The sequence below is a fragment of the Lycorma delicatula genome, chromosome 10 (assembly GCF_047948215.1).
Source record: "Lycorma delicatula isolate Av1 chromosome 10, ASM4794821v1, whole genome shotgun sequence".
NCBI classification, from domain to species: Eukaryota; Metazoa; Arthropoda; class Insecta; order Hemiptera; family Fulgoridae; genus Lycorma; species Lycorma delicatula.
In genome coordinates, this window is record NC_134464.1 from 38,575,639 (window position 1) to 38,597,831 (window position 22,193).

General features: G+C 28.8%; 2 protein-coding genes across 13 annotated transcripts in view; one reads left to right on the forward strand and one right to left on the reverse strand.

Annotated features, from left to right (window-relative positions):
* Positions 1-5,775: 5,775 nt before the first annotated feature.
* LOC142331758 (non-structural maintenance of chromosomes element 1 homolog) lies at positions 5,776-13,742 on the reverse strand. 10 transcript variants are annotated; one of them, XM_075377829.1, is made up of 3 exons: positions 13,618-13,742; positions 9,937-10,048; positions 5,776-6,539 (listed from the first exon to the last, which is right to left on the reverse strand). In XM_075377829.1, the coding sequence occupies exons 2-3, from the start codon at positions 9,938-9,940 to the stop codon at positions 5,866-5,868; spliced, it is 678 nt and encodes a 225-aa protein (XP_075233944.1). In that variant the 5' UTR covers positions 9,941-10,048; positions 13,618-13,742; the 3' UTR covers positions 5,776-5,865. The 10 variants fall into 10 exon arrangements, with proteins under 10 accessions (XP_075233944.1, XP_075233941.1, XP_075233945.1 ...); XM_075377826.1 differs by lacking the exon at positions 13,618-13,742 and adding an exon at positions 12,401-12,533; XM_075377830.1 differs by lacking the exon at positions 13,618-13,742 and adding an exon at positions 12,405-12,524.
* The window catches only part of LOC142331757 (uncharacterized), a 47,215-nt gene continuing 37,550 nt past the window's right edge, over positions 12,529-22,193 (forward strand). The window contains exon 1 of one of the 3 annotated variants that reach the window (XM_075377822.1): positions 12,529-12,668. The gene's annotated coding sequence lies outside the window, so the exon portion shown is untranslated. Of the gene's footprint in view, positions 12,669-12,951; positions 13,185-22,193 lie in introns of those variants that run through there. The other 2 variants (XM_075377824.1, XM_075377823.1) reach the window with 2 other exon arrangements.

Sequence of the window (22,193 nt, forward strand, 5' to 3'; positions counted from 1 at the left end):
CCTTTCGACAACCAGCGTACTTCAATATGTAAGAGCAATCATTGGAAGTCTTCCATCATTTTCATCGCACAATTGAGCAAATCAACGTGTACTCAATGCATTGCTTCTTATCTTGTTAACAGCATTTATTACAAGTTGAAGTGATTGGTGCAATCTATTACTCAGATTTTTCGCTACTAGTTGTTGTCGGTGGATGACACAGTGAATTGCAGTTACCTCTGGTATAATTCTTTTAAGATGGCTTATAAACTCACGATATCGCCCAACCATGGCAGGAGCTCCATCTGTTGCCACCGAAATGACGTTTGTGAATGGAATTGATTTTTCGTTAAAAAATCACTCAGGACATTAAATATTGATTCATCTTTAGTGTCCGTCTCCAAAGTTTTCGCGAATAGTAGCTCTTCATGAATTTCTTCGTCCATAACAAATCGAACATATGCCAATAAAAATGCTTCATTACCAGGTAAAGTTGACTCGTCCAGTTGAATAGAAAAATGAGTTGTTTGCAGATAATTACACAAAAAACTTTCAATATCAGAGCTCATTTCATCAATACGTCTTTGTACAGTGTTGTTACTCAAAGGAATTCTTTTGAGTATGTCAAATGGAGATTTGTGCAGAACAGATTTTAAAACCTTTTCAACAGCGGGTAAAATTAACTGTTCTCCAATGGTGTGTGGTTTTCCAGATTTCGCTATAAGTAATGAAATATTGTACGATGCTTGCAAGCCATCATCGTTACTTTCAGACGTTGAAGCGAACATACTGTGCACGGTAGGTCTCTTTTCATATTTTTCCTTCAATGTTTGAAAATACTTCAAATCTTTACCTATTTTATCAGGATGACACCTTCTTAGATGATCTTCGAGCTTCGATGGTTTCATAGAGTCATTGCTCAAAATTTTGCTGCACAAAAGGCATATAGGCAATCGCTTGTCTGCCTTTGATGGAAGAAATCCAAATTTTAAATAATCAACACAGTACAGTCGACATTTCTTCTTAGATTCAGCTATGTTTTGTATCAGTTACCTACCGGTAAATAAAAAAAAAAAAACTTTGTTTTAGTAATCTCAAGGCGGTCTTACTTAACAGGATATAACTACTTTAACAGAATAGGATTAATTAATTATCGCAATGAAATAAAGTACCAGCGGCAAACTGATTCTAATTATTAAAAGCAATAAATCAGTAAGATCCATAATAAAGTTTTATGAAAATGGCTGAACTGATTTTAATGTGATGCAAAACATTTTTTCATTAATTATATTTTGATATATTTCTGTAATTTCTATAGAAAATACTTTTAAATAACCAATATTTTGATATCACAACTGCAATTTTAATCATTTATTTATTACTTTGATGCACGTTACGAGTATGTAAAGACAGGTACAATTTATGAAAATATAAGTGTTACAGAATAAGGGTTACAACTGGGAAATGGTATGTTCAGGATCAGTTTTTAAGTCGATTCAAATAGTTTTTTTTATATATCTGAAAAAAAATTTAGACCAAAAATTAATAAATCCTTAAACGGAAGAGATTTCTTTTAGGAATAAGCCTCGTCTTTTGTACCTACGTAATTTTTGTAATTTGTGCATTTTTTGTTTACTGACGTGTACAATAAATTGTCAAATAAAGAAATAAACAATAAATAAAATAAAAGTAAGTATAACAAAAAAGCAGGTAAGTACTTACTACTTTTTCCGACACTGGCAAATGCTAACATCTATTCACTTTACTTTTCTTTTCGAAATTCCGGAAACAAATGAGTAAAGTTTATCCTTGGCAATCGTATTTATATTAGTGAATAATCAAACAAGTTCATGCAAGATTGCTAGCACACCACAAGTTGTATTTCGTCCCTTTGCACGTCTGAACAAGCGTTGCGGACGGCGGCGGCGCTTTGCAAGTCTCGACACGTTTGTTGTACTGAATATGCAAGTTTTTACAAGTAAGTCGCTGAGCTTCTCAAAACATTATCTGCCTAGATTGATACGCGAAGTCAAGCCAACATTTTAGTTCTTCACTATCGAAACCAGATGAATTTTCTTGGACCCCCGCTTACGAATTGTGAACCCCCATTTTTTTGTCACGCCAACGTAGAACCCTGTCGAGTCTCCTGTGGACACCTGGGGGTCCACCTGGACCACTTTGGGAATCAATGGTTTAACTGATCTTACTTTATGAAAACATTAGTCATCAGCAACATGCAACATTTATTTGAAATGAGTGGTGATGAATTGATTAATGTGTTAATGCATGCTCTACACTAACACTTTACTTCATTAAATTATTAATTTTAGAGCAATATATTTCTTTAATTTAAAAAAATGGTAGTATGTTAATATATTTTTGTTCTGCACAGTATTTATTATTATTGTTTTACACTAATTAATTTTGATTCTTATTATAGTTTAATTATTCTTGAAAAAGTAACCATTCATTTATTTTAAAGGATATAAAATTATTGCATCAGTTATTAGAAAGTATAAGTGAGAAAAGGGGCATATTTTTACTGTTAAAAGGGTACAGAAAGAGCGTGAATTATTTCATTACAATAGATAAGAAGGTGCAGAGACAAATAAAACGAGTTTAACTTGTATTGACCAACATTTAAATAATCTAGGGGAAAAAAAAAGACCACAATACATTATACTGAATATGGATATATTAGGCATATATCTATACACATATATACATTATACGTATACGTGTATGTAATTAGAAGTACAATTCTGAGTTTTTACACAGCCCAAAATAAAACTCCTACAATGGCAAAACTTTTACCTTTTGTGTAGGATAAATTTTAATTTCTTTTAAGTTAACATTTCATTATGAGAATGGGGGTTAAATGGAAAAACTAAAAAAATAATGTAGACCTGAAATTATTATGTGGAGGCATAAGAATCTATAAAGATAAAGCAGATTTTTAAAGAAAATTGAAAAATAGTGTACTTAGGATGAAATGTGTATTATAAGATAGAGGCTTATAATACATGATAGAGGATGGCAAAATGATTGTAATGTTCACATTAGCTGTACACAACCAAACATACTAATAATACTGCATGTTGGAAGCAAAAGTGAGTTCATACGACATACTAGTCATAAATTCATCAGTTTGATTTCTAGAGAGACTACCACGGGAATTGAATCGCAACAATTTAATAAAAAGAAAATTTGCTAAAAGTTTATTGTATTTGACAATACTCCTTATTGTATACAAATTGACACAGTTCTTTATATAATATAAATGTGACAATGCCTTCAAATTCACTGAAAGCAATTAAGGAACATGCAAACAGAAGCTCCACTGACTCATAAAAGTATGTAAACTAAAATAGTAGACATTTAAAATTGATTCAATTTTAAGGACATACAATTATTCAATTATCACAAATCTGTTATATGATATAAATTATACATTTAGTGAAAACAAAATGTGCATTATTATACAGAGAAAATGAAATATATATTTAGAAATAAGATTAAGGGGGGAGGAGAAGGTTTGTCATCATATGAGCTAATGTAACTCAATAAAATTAAACATTTAATCGACAATGAATTATTAAACTCATGTAAATAAAATTGAACATAACTATTGGTTTAATTATGGATTGTGAGACAATACTGATCATTTCATCATTGAATTGGGAAAAAACAGCGATGACTGTAAAAGTGGAAGTACTTCCTGGAAGAAACTTGGAGTTAACCCGACCACTTAACTGAAGTAAGGTAACACTATCAATTTTCTTTGTAAATATTATGTTTTTGTACAAAATGAGTAAAATATGTTAAGACAAGACACAACTCTGTGTTTTTAGGCAGAAAAATATGATGCATAAACGAAGGTCGTTCAGAAAGTTCTGGAAGTACTACAGAACACAAGATTTTCAGAAATTTATTTTTATTTTTCAGTCCAGTCACCTTGCAATTAGATATATTTAGACTAATGTTCTTTCAACTTTTGAATAAGCTTAGAATAATGCAATTTGTCCAGCTGCAAAATAAGTGGTTGTCTCAGCTTTGACCTTATTTAAAGCAAATCTTTATAAAGCAAGCCATTTCTTCAGGTTTGGAAAGAGGAAGATTTGGCTAGGAGCCAAATCTGGTGAAATCAGCACTTCAAGCATAGATCATGGAGTTTTGCTGCAATAATCTGACATGTGTGTTGAGGCACACATTCTTTTTGGTTAAATGTGGATGTTTATGCTTAATCAGTTTAACCCCTCAATTGGACCAGCAATTGATGGTTCTACCTTTTCCCAGGTAGTCTATGAGCACCGCATCACAAGAATCCCAAAAAATTATACCCATTTTTGGTTATGAACCTACTCAGATTGAACCATTTTTGTTTTCTCTGACACACTCACCGGGCTCCCACCCACTTTTTGGACTGCTGTTCAGTCTCTGGTAGGCAATAGTGAAGCCATGTTTCACCTACTGTTATAAAATGCTGAAGAAACTCAACAAAATCTCATTTAACTAAGTTCAAACACGCTTTGAAAGTGTGCAGTCAAATGCATTTTTTGTTAATTGTTAACAAACGTGACACACATTCACCAAAAAGCTATTTCATACTCAAAACATTGTGTAATATGTTTTGGCTTGATCTATTAAGATGTTTGCAATGTCACTTAATATGGGATTGTGGATTTTTTTGGTCACACTGGTTTTTGAATATTAATCACCTTGTATGGATGTATGACCAGGTTTACATTTCAAGAGAAAATTTTTTTACAATTAAAAATGAAGAAGAATTTAAAGTAGAATCCAACTCTGATATGACCATCAGGGTTAAATCTTTCTTTTAAACAAAAGTATTTTTTAACAGCTTGAATTTCAATTTCATCCAATTTTTCAGAAAAGTCAAAACTTGTTTGCGTTACTCTAATGCCACAAAGCAACTAAATGCATGCATCTGAAACTTTGCTACATGCCATCTAAAGAATCATACTTGACAAATATCATACTAATTTCACCATATTTGTGTCATCTTTTTGTCAGGCTGAACTTTCCCAATGTCCCTGGCAGTACTCTAAACATTTTTTAATATAAGTGGAGTGTTTTGATCTACCATAGTGTGAAACGTATATACTCTCACAGGGTTCAAGAACTGTCATGAGAGATTTTTTCCAATTTCTTTTTATCAGATATATACACCTAAAGCAATAACAATTTTTAAAGGAAGATTCATCACTACTGCCAGTAAACAAAAGCTCTGTTTCGAATTATATGAGATTTTTAAATGTAATATTATTCTAAGTCTTGCTATGAATGTTCACTTCAAATATTTCTCTAAATAAATTAGTCTTCTGAAAAACTGATCTAATCAAGAAATCAAACAGTTTATAATAATATGATTAACTACTGTTATAAAACTTTTTAAACATATAAATCTCAGTTCAAGTTAAGAATTTTGCTCAATCTTTTGCTACTGCATTTCTTAAAAATGTGATAGAAATAATAAAATTAAATTCATCAAACATGTACAATGGCATTGTATACATTAAAACATATACATTTCTCCTTCTCTTTCTTAGAGCAAATTTAATTTCTACATAAACAATATATTTTGGTATAGTAAGTAAAAATTATGAATTATAATTCTGAACTGTAGAGGACAGATTTAAAATTTTTAGCTGTTAATATCAAATGACAAGCAAGTATGAACATGAGCGAGGAGGGTATCATAAAACTGCCAGTTTGTTAAAGAGACATGGAAGCGTAAATCTGAACATGAGGTGTTGCGATAAAAAAGGCTCTCCATCAAGTGCACTTAGAATTATTATTAATATAATTTATAATAAGACACAATAAAAATTACAAAATTAATTAAATTACATTCAAATACTAATGTTAAATACTAATACATGAATTACAATCAGGACATTTATTACGATTAACTTTGCCAAAATTCTTTAAACAATGAAAGTGAATTTTAATATGACAATTATCACAGACATTACCAATATACACAATATGTTTACATAAAGGGCAATCACTAATGTAATCACTAAAAGAGTCTCTAAGATCAGATTCTAGTTCTACCACTGCAAGTGGTGTAAAAGAAATACGAGTCTGTTTTTCATTGACATACATGAATAATTGTTTATTTATTAGATCTTCAATTAATTCTTCACCATCTTTAAGTTTAAGACCTTTATTTTTTATAACATTACAGCAATTAATTGCCACTGATGTAGTGATAGATCCATTAACATCTGTAACAATTTGCTGAAAAATAGTAGATACAAATTCCTTTTCTGTTGATGTTAGGTCTAATCCATTATATTTTGGTTTAACAGTTGTATATAAAACATACATTGTCTTATTTGAAATTTCACAAATTTTTTTATCAATTTTAAGATGTAATGGATTAATTTTAGAGTTGATTAGTTGAATAGTTTCATCTAATGATACATTACTGTCTTGAAAAATTTTTTTATGCAGTATGTTTAATTTACCGATTTCAAACATCCTTTGGTTTATCATTATTTGTAGAAAATATCTATGCTGATCAGTATATTTATCTGTAAAAAAAAAAAAAACCTAAATATATATTTTGAGTAGGCCAACTCGGTAAGACCATCAAGCACTTTTTAACCACACAAAAAAAATCAAATATTTGACAATTTTTCTTCTATTACTTTTGAATAATTCTAGATCAGATTTTGACAAATTGCACATAAAATAATTTGGATTTTCAAAAAAATACTGTAGAAATCAATAAAGTAAAATCAGCCCTCCTCGTTACATTTGGTTGATCAGCATAAAAAATACAGAAATAAGACTTACTTTAAAAAAATTAACATGCTTTGCAGATGTCCTTTAAAATGTGGTTTAAACTATACTTAATAAATATTTATGTCTTAAGTCATCAAACACGTTTTCATGGCTTTAGAAATCTGTAAAACTTAAAAATCATGTTTTAATCTACCAATAATTAATACTCTATACTTAAATTATATTAACTGAACTTATTTAATTTACAATGTGATATTATCATCATCAAGATTACTTTTGCCCATTGGTATTTTAATCACTGCTACCACCCTATTTGATACATAATTATTTTAAAAGTCATAACCAATAATTCGTTAAAACCAGTTTTAACTTTTATAACTTGGCTTGGTCTAATCTACCATTAGAATGAGGGACAATCAATGCTTAAAAGAATCACAGCTATTCAATGAATAATCAGCCTAATAATCCATCTTATTTTATTAAATTAAATATTAAAATACTTTATTGTACTTTTACATAAATTTCATTTTTGATGCAATTTGTATTAAGTAGTTAACTTAATTTGGATTTAAATGATATTCAATATTTTAATGAATATTACATTTCATGGATTAAAGTTTATAACAAATTAACTTTTTCTTTTTTTTTAATGATGAATTAATTCACCACAGAAGCTTATGAAGAAGCTTGTACATGAAAATGGAATTTGTAGCATATGAAAAATGCCATGCTGTGTGGGATCCCTTTCATCTGGGACCTCCAGATGAAAGGCTGAGACTCTACCAATCTGCCATGGAGGTAGACAAACATTTCCTAATAAACATTTTCCTAAAACATTGGATTCTATGAATTGTTAAGCCATATCTATCACAATCTCCCAGAATTTTACTTATTTGGTTGCTCATCCTCTCATTTTCATTGAATTTAATCTACTGGAGTGTTTCCTGTAGTTCCCTGGCTTTAATAATTAGTTGCTGAATTTATTAGTTGAAATAATTTATGCAATGCTTCACAATTTAATATAAAATTGTACTTTTCTTTATAGGATCTGCTTTATAGTATCTGTAGCATGTGAACAAAGTATTGCAATCTTACAATTTTGAATTATTTTTCTATTATTGGTCTGCATTTAACCAGAAGTTCTTTCTTTATTGTACAAATTATTATACGAATGATACAATAAGCTTGGAAAGATTAGAAACTATTATAACTAATTCTATAATCAAGAAATCAATAGTGATTCTGATAATACAAATTTGATGTTGAATACTTTGCCTTATAAAAGGCAGTTACATCAAATAAAAAAAATTCTCATGATGTACATCACAGATAATTTTCTTTTCAATTAGCACACACATACATATATATTTTAAAGTATATAAAATCAATTTGAAAGAATAGAAAAAATGAAAACAGTAAACCTTTAAAGTAATCAAATGAAAATTTCTGTTTTTCTAAGTATTTTATATCAAATTAAATTAAGAAGATTTGTTATTTCTACATAACATTAAATTTTAGCTTATTCAAATAATTTTCTAAAAAAAGTATTTTAATCACTGCTACCACCCTATTTATACATAATTATTTTAAAAGTCATAACTAATAATTCATTAAAACCAGTTTTAACTTTTATAACTTGGCTTGGTCTAATCTACCCTTAGAATACGGGACAAACAATGCTTAAAAGATCACAGCTATTCAATGTATGATCAGCCTAATAATCCATCTTATTTTATTAAAATAAATATTAAAATACTTTAATGTACTCTTATATAAATTTCATTTCTGATGCAATTTGTAAAAACTGAAGAGTATTCTATCTAGAAAAGCTGTCATTAGCTGTGAGCTCAAATGTGTAGTAAATTTTGTTTTTGTATTAAATAAAAGAAATGTAACTGCACTACAGAAGCATGCAATCTGCACGTAATATAAAATTTTTATGTATAAATTTTACTTCAGAAACAAAAAGGGATTTTAAGTATAAAAACATTTAACTGACATCTCGAGTCGAGGAAAAAATGTTTGAGAAAGTGAAAATTCCTATTAACCAGGATATAAGAACAATGTGGTTTATTCACTGTAGTTTTTCATACATACTTTCATGCTGAACTAAGTATAAATGATAGACTGGTTAAAGTGAGTTTTACTTTTCATTTGTTCTGAAAGGGCACAGAGATATAAGAAATCCTGGATTGAATACTGTGATACAATACTACCACAAAAATTAACAACAAAGAAAACTTTACTATGTTGCCAGAAGAATTATACCTAATACGCAGAAAAGGCATTTTTTTTGTCTTCAGCCATTTGACTGGTTTGATGCAGCTCTCCAAGATTCCCTATCTAGTGGTAGTAGTATCATTTCAGTATACCTTCTACATCCCTAAAAATCTGTTTTACATATTCCAAATGTTGCCTGCCTGCACAATTTTTCCCTTCTATCTGTCCCTCCAATATTAAAGCGACTATTCTAGCAAGTCTTAATATGTGGCCTAAAAGTCTGTTTCTTCTTTTAACCATATTTTTCCAAATGCTTCTTTCTTCATCAATTTGCCGCAACACATCTTCATTTGTCATTTTATCCACCCATTTGATTTTTAACATTCTCCTATAGCACCACACTTCAAAAGCTTCTAATCTTTTCTTCTCAGGTACTCATCTTTTTTCTGTTTAGCCTCTGGTAACTACCGTTTAGATAATACTTCAGAGGATGAATGAGGATGATATGTATGAGTGTGAATGAAGTGTAGTCTTGTACATTCTCAGTTCGACCATACCTCTCAGGTACTCATAACAAAACATAACATAATTGAAAAAAATGTACCTAGGACTGATTTAATTGATGTTAATACAAACTCATTCTGTTGACCAGAGTAATTGTACTACACCAAAACAGCAAACACATGCAATAATCATTCTTGTCATTGAAAATACTACACAGAAAACCAAGATTGAAAGCTGTGAATTAAATATACAACCACTTTTATTTGTCATACAAATCAGATAAATAAGTCAATAACTCAGGAAATCAAGGTAGCTGTAGCAGATTGTTGGTTTAATGGAATATCAGATAATGAATTATTTATTGGATTGTTTTTTAAATGAACACAAATGTTACATATTACACAAAAAGCAGTAGTAGCTTTTAAAAAAATTATTATAAACTAGGATGTGAAAACATACTCATTTTTTAAAAGTGATCTCTGATGAATGAAGATGAATTAAACTGAAGTAATCTTAAGTATGCTGATGATCAATGAAGTAATTTCATTACAATAAAAATTTACTTCAATTTCTGAAACAAAAACACATATTTTGCATCAGAATATCTAAAAGGAATATATTAAGCCTATACACACCATAATAAACATTATATCAATTAGTTCTTTGCACAGTTGTAATCAACTTAACAAACATTTTGAGGTAAGAATAAAAAGAAACTGTGGAAACACAAAGCTGTGTTTCTGAGTTTTGTTCAAGTAAAATCAAATCGCTAGAAAAATAAAAATATCTAGTTAACAAATTCATGATTATATCTCAATAACGTTTTAAAAACGAATTCATTCTGTTTTATAGTTTAATTTTTACATATGGTTTACATTTAGCCACAAGGAACTTATTACTTGCCGGCCTCCATGGCATGAATTGTAGCATCTTGGGCTTTCATCCGGAGGTCCTGGGTTCAAATCCGTTAGGCATGGCATTTTCACATGCAACGTTTGTCGTTCATTTCATCCTCTGAAGCAACACCTAACGGTAGTCCCGGAGGTTAAAAAAGAATTTATTACTTTCTAAAGAGTCAATCAAAATTAAAATAATATTGTAGTTATCAATTATTATTATGAATTATCACAACAGAGGTTAGAAAGTTTTGATCTACATAAAAAATGCCTATTGTTTTGGTCTGCAATTAAAAATTAATAATTTTACACAGGGTGAGGCAGAGAGATGCTTAACTTCTTCTTTGAAAATTTGAAACATTTTATTTATAAACTTTATAAAGATCTTTTTTTGTTGCACTATTACCCCGGGAAAATAAACTATACTTTGAACTAAGGAATTTAAATATGTTAGTTAAAATTTTCCTGTGGTACATGATTTCAAGAACATGTAAATTAGGTAATTTCATATGATATTGAAAATATGTGGAGGAATGCAGTGGTAATGAAATTATAGAATTTAAACACTTACTGCTAATTCTAAACGTTCATAAACTAACAATTTTCAATAAGAGATTGCATTAACTTGTAAGTAGTAAACATAAACCTGTAACTCTTAGAACTTTGAGGTTATGGAAGATTTTATCAAAAAATTAAAATTCACAGCTGCATTAAGGACATGCATTAACAGATTAAATGCTTTAATATGGAACTTATACTCTTAATGAGAGTGCACAGAAAAATTGTATATTAAAATTACAAAAAAAAGTTTTTTTGTAATTTTAATATACAATTTTTACACATTATGAAACATTTGCTAGGCATGGCATATTACATGATTAAAAAATTTCAATTCCACATTCCAATGCACAAGCTTTTGAACTTACATGGCAATTAACAAATATCATAAAGAATAAGGTTCAGAATGTTTACTGTATGTTTATTATAGATTGTGTACTATAGGTACACAAAGACTACCATAAGTAAAAATAAAAATAACCTAATTTTAAATAAAATGGGAAACCTGTTACTATTTAAGGAACTCGTTAATCTTGTTTTTACTTGCTTTATAAATTTAATTAAAGTATCCTGAAAAAGCAGTGCCTTCAAGTACAAATCAACTAATTTTAGCTTCCTATTACAAAAAACCATTTAAAAAATGTCTCGCTGCAATTATAAATGAACAGTGTAAAGGTATAATGGATGGAAAATGTTCAAATGAAACGCGTAGGCTAAATCGGGGCAGATCAATTATACTTCACTGAAAGAACCATGTATTTCTAAATAATTACGTTCTTGATAAATGTTATTTACACTAATACATTTTTAAGTTATATCATACCTTCAGTAGTTATAAAAGTTCTTATCTTTCTAAATTAACTCACATTGTGCAGCGAGAATATTTGTACATATAACAAAGTTCAACAGTAGCTATTAGAACGTAATCAGCAGATAACAAGAAATCTCTAGGTCTGTAATTCAAGCGAACTTATCACAAATTAAACTAAGGTATTCAGACTAACCTCAATTTGAAATTGTTTAAGCACAATTTGGCGGTCTCTTGCACTTGCTTGGATGATCTAACATATTGGAAATATAGTTTTAAGCGGTAATGTTTTTTTGAAATTACTTTTGTCAAAATATTAAAATAAAATCCGTGATTACGATAAACAACAAATACAGTTTAATTTATTTAAAAGTGCTTTATTTAAACTTCATAAAACTGCATTCATTTTCGTAGTTTACACTTAAAGGGGATAGAAGAAAAATTATTTTATGAACGCCTTTTTCTCTGTAACATTTCAGGAACAAAATTATACAAGTCACAAGTGTTGAGAACTAAAAGTACGGTTGACAACCATTTTTAAAAGCAACATTACGAGTTGCAACGGAGACTGTAAAATTAGAAACAATAGTACATAATTCTTCAGAAGTGGGTTCAATTGAAATGTTCTATAATACTATTTTTAATTGAATGTGTTACTTACCTACCAGAGTTGAAAAAAAACTAAATTTCGTTTAGAAAAATTACAGTTAAATTATTCGAAATGCAGATGTAGAAATTAACTAAATAATGATTCAAAACAGAGTGCGCTGTTGCTTGAATTCGGAAAAAATTTGATACCACTGTGTGCAATCTCCCGTTGTCGGGTTAATCGGTCGTGATGTTCGTAAGCGTTTGCAAAGATAATTGTATACAACTAATTTACGCAGCATGTTTTCTTGTATTTTTCGATGTTAGGATTTAATCGAATGGTAATTGAACATTTACTTTTTTATGACATGGAGGTTAATGTTGTAATGTATGTTTCAGTAAGGTGTGTTTTGACCATCCCCAGTATGAGCTGAAAAAGAAAAAGTATTACCTAATCCTTTAAGCCTCTAATTTTAATGTCTTTTAAACCCCCATTTTATTAAAAAATTTTTTCTGATTGGCCTGATATTTGCGACGCATATAATATTGATAAGCCCTGTTGATTCTGTTGCTATATATTTCATCTTGCTTCCTGACGTTGAAATAGTAAATAAACGTCACTACAAACGTATGTAAAAAATTAAAAAAACTGATTGGGTGTTGACAGCATAACAAAAATCGTCTCTGTTATGTTGAGGTTATTGACTGCTTTTCCAATAAATTCTTTTGAAGTTGTAAGTTAAATGCTCATTTCTAGGAAACTATTTTTAAAATGTCATTAAATATATTTAAACCTTGTTGCAGATTATGTAGTTGAATTTTGTTTGTTGTACAGGTTACTAGATTGGTTTTAAACAGTAAGTGTATTTGAGACTTTTGTTTTGTTTAGATATAGTTCTTAAAAATGAGAAAAAAAAATTCTTAAGAATTGCAGCTATCCATAATAGATGTAAAATAAAAATTATTCATTGGATATGAAAACAGATGCTAGCTGTTAAGATGGTATTATTTGGCTTAGGTAGTAATAACAATAATTCTATGTTGCTGTGTATTTTCTGTAATGTAAATGAAAGAGCTTGTGTATTGACTTGTATTGGAATTGGAATAAAGTGTTAGATTATTAAATGACATTATTCTTTTATATTATTTAAAATTTACATTGTAGTTAGAAAATTATAATTAACTAAATTTTTGTGCACAAATAAAATTAAGCGCTGAATAATTTAATAAATTATTTTTACATGAAAGTTTTGTTTAGTTTAACTATAAGATTAATGTAAGTTAACTTACCTTTTCATTATTTTCTTATTGATAACTCATGTGTGTAATTTTCTTAGTTTTTAAAGCCAAGAAAAAGGCTAGTGTTGAACATTCACTACGTATCTTATTTATTACTTATATCATCAAAATATTTTGCTCTGTTTTTAAAAATACCATACAAGTTGCAAAACGTCTGCTAAGCATGTAATCTTATTAGATTATCATAACCAGGTTATGTAATGCTTGAGGTACCGTAGTTTGTGTTCATCTCTGTGTATTTCTCTTACAATATTTCATTTATTTTCATTATTTTACTAATGTTTGTTCTGTGTGTACTTCTTCCTCAGTGTAAAATAAAATTACTATTTTTAGCTAAATTGTACTTCAATTTAGATTTTATTTATTGATCTATTCTTTAAAGAAGTGTACTTAAAATTATATCTGTGCTTTTTATATATAATTAAAAGGGATAAAAATTAAACAAAATGTGTTTTAACTTTTTTTTTGCACATATTATTTATTTTGCTTTCTGATGTAGTAGTGTTTATAAGTTTGCACTATTCATTTGTTTTGATTTTTTAAAAATTGCTATTAAATTGTTAATGTGGTATTTCACAATGGGTAATCAGATGAGTGGTGAAATTACAATGTGCACAAAACCAAATCGTGTTTTTGTTTCTTGTAAAGGTTGGTCATTTTTTATATTTGATATATACTCATATGTATGTATATTTGTAGCATACACTTATTGCTATCATTTTTGCGAATCAGTTGATATAGTTACCCATTACAATTTTCAATTTATTATTATATTTGCTAAAAATATTGATCATTTTTTTAAAATTAGTCATTTTTATTTCACAAATACTTAAAATTATAATTGCTACAGCTCTTAAAAATTTTAAGCCAAAATTAAAATGATTAAGTCTACTTGAATTTATACAAAAAATACATAAAAATCTGTCAAATTATAAATTACTTTTATTGTTTGAAGGCGTGTTAAAGTTTATGTAGTGTTTTTTTCCTTCATATTAGACCTAGAGCTAGTTTTTCAGGATAATTTACATCAGGCTCAAAGTGTGTTAATTTTTTTGTTTACTAAATGGGAAACAGAAACATATGTATGAAAGTGCTATTGTGGAGTTGTGAAAATACATTTTTTGTTTAATGATTTTATCTTTTGTGTAAATTAATGTTATTTTATTCACAGCTCACATAAAGCATGAATCAGCTGATGTTTTGGTTGGTTCACAGGCACATGCTTTGATCCTGAAAAATCTTGACTGATTTTAGGATAGCAATTTTTTGGAAGCAATAATAATTCCTTAACAAATGTCGCAATAAACACTTAAAAATGATCAGCAGATTTTTGGTTGGTTCTAGATCATAGTCATATCCTGGTTCTGTAAATTTTTTTTAATTTTTTGATAAATGGTGATTGTTTTGTGAATATTACTATATGTGGCAGATAAAAAATTATGAGTAATAAACAATGGCGAATGAAAATAAAATTTTGCCTAAGATGCTCCATGCAAGATCTCTTGTTTTATTATTTTTGTTAATAAGTTAAGTATGTTTTTGTGATTTTTTAAAATTTATTTCAAAGATTACAAAGTTATTTATTCTTGCATTGAAATGAAGCTACTGTGGTGGCACTGCCAACCTCCACATTGAATCATCGGTACAGGGTGGGGCACTTACATCTTGAAGGACACAAAAGGCACATTGTCAGTGAAAGACACAATGTAAATAAATGAGCTAAAAAGAAACAAAAAACAGGTCTGTCTGTGATTTAGAACAACTAAAATGTCTGCTGATTGGTTTTTTGTGCAAAAAAGAAATTAGCTTGTAAATAAATAATAAAATCATACAAAAAGTTTAAAGATAATCAATAAAAGCCAACGCATATCAGAATTTTCCTACTAATGTTTTCTGTTTTGCAGTTTGCTAAATTAAAACTTGAACAGATTTCCAGGATGATGAAAACTAGTCATGAAGAAGTGTGCTAGCTCCAAGATTATATTTATGTTTACTTAGAAAGTATAAATATAAAATATCTTTTATGATTTTTGAACATATGTAATTTTCATGTTACATTCTCATATCCCTATAATAGACAACTGTTCTATTCTTGGCTATTAAAAAAATAATTCTAAAAAAAAAATTATATGCAGTGTAAGCAATAATTCACTAATGATGTAAAAAATTGAATAAGATAGTATTTGGTTAGTAAACCATTAATAGTTTTTGTTTTGGTGTTTGCATCAGTCTTGAGTTTTTCATTAAATAAATATATATATATATATATATATGCACACACACTTTTGTGTACATGTACTAATATATTTTAAGTCATATTGTTCTAATTTGGATTTTATAACCTGTTGCTTGTTGGAAATTTGTGGAGGGAGGATTATGTTTTGAGAATGTGTTATAAGTATATATGAATATTTTCATCTTTTACCATCTATTGCTCAGATGGAATATTTAATACTGATGTAAAAGACATTAAAATAAAAATTTATTCACTGTGATAAGGGCATGTTAAATTATGATACAATTTTTTGAGTTATCCTAAAACTTAATTCAGTTATCGAAAGCTATAGCTTAAGAACAAAAACTTGATGTGTCACTAAAAAAGGTTTAGTTTAGTAAAATGTTCAATTTCTGTTTTATGTGAGTGCCTTCAATTAAAATTTATTTATTTATCACATACAACAGGCTGATGCCCTGTAACAACTATTGAAGGATAGTAATGAATTACATTGTGTGTGAAAAATTTAATATCTGATGGGACTTAACCTGTATTCTTTGTATGTAAGGGGAGCTGCTATGTTTCTGCCATAGAGAAGACCCTTCTTTTCTAAATTGTTAGTGAACTTTTTTTATAAAATAGAAGAGCAAGTGTGTTACAATGTGGAAGTTAAAAGATGTTAAAACAGTGTTTTTTTTTTCCCTGTAGTTGACAAATAATACACCACATAAGCTTGCTACTTGTGTGTATGAATATGGAATGGGAATTTTGTGATGTATGAATATCATGTCTAACCAGGATTCAAATTTGAGACCTAAAAACAAACTGTTAACACTGCCATGGAGGTCAGTTAAAAGTGGTCTTATTTTTGTATTATAACCCTTAAATGCGATAAATCACAGCATTTATTTTAACAAAAAATATAAAATGTTATATATGAAAAAATACAAAATCCTTGCTTTCAAAATCTGTTAGTTGCAATTAGCCAAATATATGATTTGCAGTGTGTATAATATTTAAAGTTTATTGATGACTACTATAAATCAAATTAATAGAATAATTAATTGTACAGTTTGGATAAACTGGGATAATATAGATTATCATCATTAATCCTTTGAAGTAATACCTTATGGTGGTTTCGAAGGCTAAACAGAAAAATGAAGGAATACTATAGATTAAACACTTTCAGTACTAACGTCATTTCTTTGTTTCTGTCATTTGCTGCTGCAGTCATTACATGGCTATAGCTGTTTTCATTTCAGTCCTTTACACCAGTTGAGGTTGTAAGAATTCTAGTTTTCTGTCTTGCCCAGGAACTTTTTCTTAAATTTGCTAAAATTTTGCTTTTTTTTCTTTGATTTTCATAAAATTTCTTTACCTTGAATTTTATCAACTTGCTTATTTTTAAACTTTCTGCTACATTACCTTTTTATAAAAGCCTTAATTTTTGTTTTTCTATCTTTCTTATGGTACATCTTTTTCTCTTTTTAAAATGTCTTATTACATATGAATGTTTATAAGATTATTTTCTAATTACTAGATCTGTATTTGATGATGTCAAATTTTTATTTACATGAGTTCTCTCCTTTGTTGTAGTAATCAAATAATGTTTTATTTGTAAATAATTTTACTGCTTAAATAAGACAATTTTTTTCCTCTGATAAATCAACTTCTCATACTTAATATATAATTAAATATTATAGTCTCTTTTCATTAATTTTGTTCAGTGTTGTATATTTTTACATTAAACAATCAATGAATCCATATCTTTAAACATTTCTTCTACTTTTAGTTACATTTTAAAAAAGCAATATGAGAAGATCTTTTGATAATTAATCTCTTTTCCTTTGATTGCAGCTGATACCCACAGGGGAGACACCTGTTTGTGATGATCTCTGTTGCCATACCACCCTCTCCATTCCTAGCCCTGATGAGCTTTACCGGAGGTCGTCTTTTTGACCCTCTAAATGTGGTAACACAACAGTGATTTGGCCTCTTGTCAGGATATCATCAAAACAAATGACTCGGCAGACATTTCCATCAGTGTATTTATTTACACAACTTACTATCACCTTTGTGTAGCCTCTTCCAATCATGACCACCTACTTACAACCCTCAACTATCAAATTAACTAAGTTTGCATTTTATTTAATAGTAACATTGCATTCCAATTATTGTTTTTTATTTCTTAGACATAATTGGATTGCAGCCCAGAGTGCTAAACCTATAAAGGTTATTTATAAAAATGAATGGCGCCTTGTTTGATTGTTTTTGGTAGCTGCTGGTATTATAATTTGTAAAAAGTGTTTGGTATTCTCATTAAATATATATATTAAATTGGCACAGTGGTCAGTATGTTGATGAATTATTTGAATCTTCAGAAAGTTTATATATATATATATATATATATATATATATATATATATATACTAGCGGACCCGATAGACATTGTCCTGACGCGGCATTGTTCTGTAATAAATGCATAACACATAAATATAAGTAACTTATATTTATGTAAAAATAAGCTAAAATTAAGTTAAAATAAGTTAAAATTAGCAGGAATGTGGATGAAATTTCATTAATATGACTATTATCAGTTTCTGATTGTTGTATTATTGTAATGGGTTTGTTGATTAATTATGTGTAGTATGGTTAATATTTATTTTCACTAAATATTGAGATGTCTGATGAAAATTGAATTAAAAAATCGAAACGTAAAATTAGTAATTAGTGTAATTAATATATTTTCATCCACATTACTGCTAATTTTCACTTAAGATCATTCTAAAAACGTACCTCCTACATTTTTTTTTTATTTAATAATTTTGAAGTTTCATAACCATGTGATAGCTTAATTAATCAATTAATAAAAAAATTAAAGCACTGTAACAAAAAAGGAACGTAGTTAAAATTTTAGTAGAAATTTTTATCATTTTTCTCATTCTTTATTTTAACATCTCTTTTACCAAATTTTAGATAATTGGAAATTAAAAACAATTTTAGAAATATTTTTATAAAATTAATCCAAAAATGATAACTTCAATTTTTTAAATATACTTTAAACTATAATTATTATAAGTAACTTATATTTTAATTTTATAAATGTTATAATTTATTTTATAAACTGACATTTTTATTTTCAAAGAGTACTTCATAAGTTGCATAGAATCAAATGAGAACTGACAATTTAAATTTGTAGGTTAAGTTGATTGTTATTGAATGCACGTGTATACATAGTTATAATTCATGAAAAAAATCGTGTAAAATACTCACTTCAATTCTGCACCTTACAAATTTGGACAATGTATGTTTTTTAATTACACTTTAAAGTATTATTTCAATAAATTATATATAATACAATGTTCTCAATAAGTGCTCAATTCTAGCAGACTTGGCAATGCTTTGCTATTGCTAGATCTGAGTATATGTCAGTTTAATGAACACAATTGAAAGTTTCATAAAACCTTAAAAAATTTAACATTAGGAACTTCATAAAATTTAACGTTTCACTTTGTAAAAATCAGAATGTAAATAAATCCAAATGGCAAAACAACAGCACTACCTATCGGATTTAACTTACACCACTCTCTAATCACAGTATTCGGTGGAAAGTAATTTTTTAACGAAAAGGGTTGTGGCTGCAAAATCATTACAATTAATACTGAACATTAAGAAACTTATAAAACGTTACGGAACTTCATAAAATTTAACCTTTCACTTTATAAAAGTCAGAATGTAAATAAATCCAATTGTCAGAACAGCACTACCTATCGGATTTAATTCAGACTACTCTCTAAACACAGTAGTCCGTTAAAAATACAAATTTTAATGTAATAACAACAATAAGCTACGATGCAAGTAACTGATATGCGAAAAAGCAACAAAATAAAAAAATTTCTTAGAATCTGATCGCAGCACCAACTACCGGGTCTGACTGATATGCCAAAAATTAAAACAAAAACGATCTTAGCGCTGCCTACTGGATCTAGTTGTGAAGCTTAACCCAAGATCAAGAACAACACATAAATAAATAAATTAATTAAAAAACATTTTCTATTGGATCAAATTGTGGATCTAAACCATTCTCGAATCCCATTGAACACACACAAAAAATTTCATCAAAATCGGTCCAGTCGTTTAGGAGGAGTTCTGTGACATACACACACACACAAGAAATATATATATAAAGATATATAATACGAGGTGTGTTAAAAAGTAAGGAGAATTTTTTTTTTTTAAAGGATTTTATTTATTCATCTACATTAATGTTATCCCCCTTAAAAAATAGTCCCCATTAGATATTATACACTTATGCCGGCACTTTTTCGAACCCCTGAAACACTTCTGGAAATCGATCTTTGGAACAGTGTTTAGCTCTTTCAGCTATTCCCTTTTAATCTTAACTATGCTTGTAAAACAATGGCCCTTTAAGGTTCTGTTTATTTTTGGGAATAGAAAAAGCCACATGGGGCCATGACTGGCGAATATGGTGACTGGGGTATCATTACAGTGTTATACAACAAACAATGAAATGTGAGCAGGCAGATTATCGTGGTTCAAAAGCCATGAATTGTTTTGTCACATATCTAGGTGTTTTTTTTTCGGATCGTTTCACGCAAATGGCATTGAACTTGTACTCCTTATTGATCGTTTGACCTTGTGGCTAGAACTCATGATGCACTATGCTGTTAAAATCGAAGAACATGGTGAGCATAACCTTCACATTCAATCGTACTTGTCGAGCTTTTTTCAGTCTTGGTGATCCAGAATGCCTTCACTGGAACGATTGAGCGTTAGTTTCGACATCATATCCGTAAACCCATGTTTCATCACCTGTTATGACACGTTTGAGTAGTTCTGCATTGTTGTTGACCCAATGCATTTAGTTGCTACTGAGCATCTTCCATTTGCCACTGTTTTTATTTAAAATTCAACAATTTTGGAACATATTTTGCTGTCACACGTTTCATACCCAAAACATCCAAAAAAATTTCATGGCATGAGCCAATTGATATCCCAACATCATCATCAACTTCTCTGATTGTGATTTGGTGATCATTCATAATCATTTCTTTCACGTTTTCATTGGTTGTTGTGCTGGGGCATCCAGGGTGCTTGTCATCTTCAATGTTTTCATGATCTTCTTGGAAACGCTTATACCACTCGTAAACCCTTGCGTTACACATAGCAGACTCACCAAAAGCAATATTTAACATTTTAAAAATATTGCTACACTTTATTCCATTCTTATAGCAAAATTTAATACAAATTTTCTGATTCATTATTTATACAAATAAAAAATCAGCGATCGTACCAAAACACATGTTATCCTTTTGACAACTGACAACAGATTAAACATCCAATATGGCTAAAAATGTACAGATACTTTTCAGACATGTTTACCAATACATCAACGAAAAAATCCTGTGAATCGAGACTAATACAACCCGTGAAATTTCAAAATTCTCGTTACATTTTAAACACACCTCATACGTACATTAGCATCTCTGTCGTGGCATCACCAATGCTGTTTGGTTACTTGCATCCCATCATGGTTAGGGGGGGGTCAGTATAGCCAGGGGCTCTGTCCCTGGACTCCCCTATGTTCATTAAACACTAGCTTGTGAGAATAATAACTAAAAATTAAAGCCTGTTCACTTTAAAAATACTATAAGTATATTGTAATTAATTTAGACCAACAGTTTCAGTTTGTTCAATACAGCACTCACTAATTTGTTTTTAGATTCCCTGTTGTGGCTTTGATTGTGAAATACATAATCAAAATTACAAACATAAATTACCATCATATCGTTAACCAAATTTCATAGATTGATTGAATAGCAGTAGCGTAAATTGGCAAAGATATAAAAAACTATTTATGCTTTTTACTCCCTTAAAATAATAGAAATTAAAAAACCCAAAAATTGTTTTTAGATATTTATCTGAAGAGTATTTGCAAGTCCAAATCAAGAGAAAATCTCATTTTGTATAGTAAGAAATAGGGAAAATTTGCAATTATTGTTAAACATATTTTTATCTTTCTTCACCCCTTTCAAGGTTGAATTAAAAAAAATCTAGAAATTAGTTTTTAGAAACTTACATGAAGATTATATATACCAAAATCAAGTTAATATTTTCATTTGTTACAGAAAAGTTAAAAAAAAAAATAGTAAAATTTAATGTTACCCCATTTTAACCCTTTAAATTTGGAATTTAAAAAATTCCTTTCTTAGTATTATACACTTGCACCATAAGAAGATAATGTATACAAATTTTCATCAATTTATCTAAAGTAGTTTTTGCTGGACGTTGATTATGAATCAGTCACAACATGTTCTTTTATATATATATG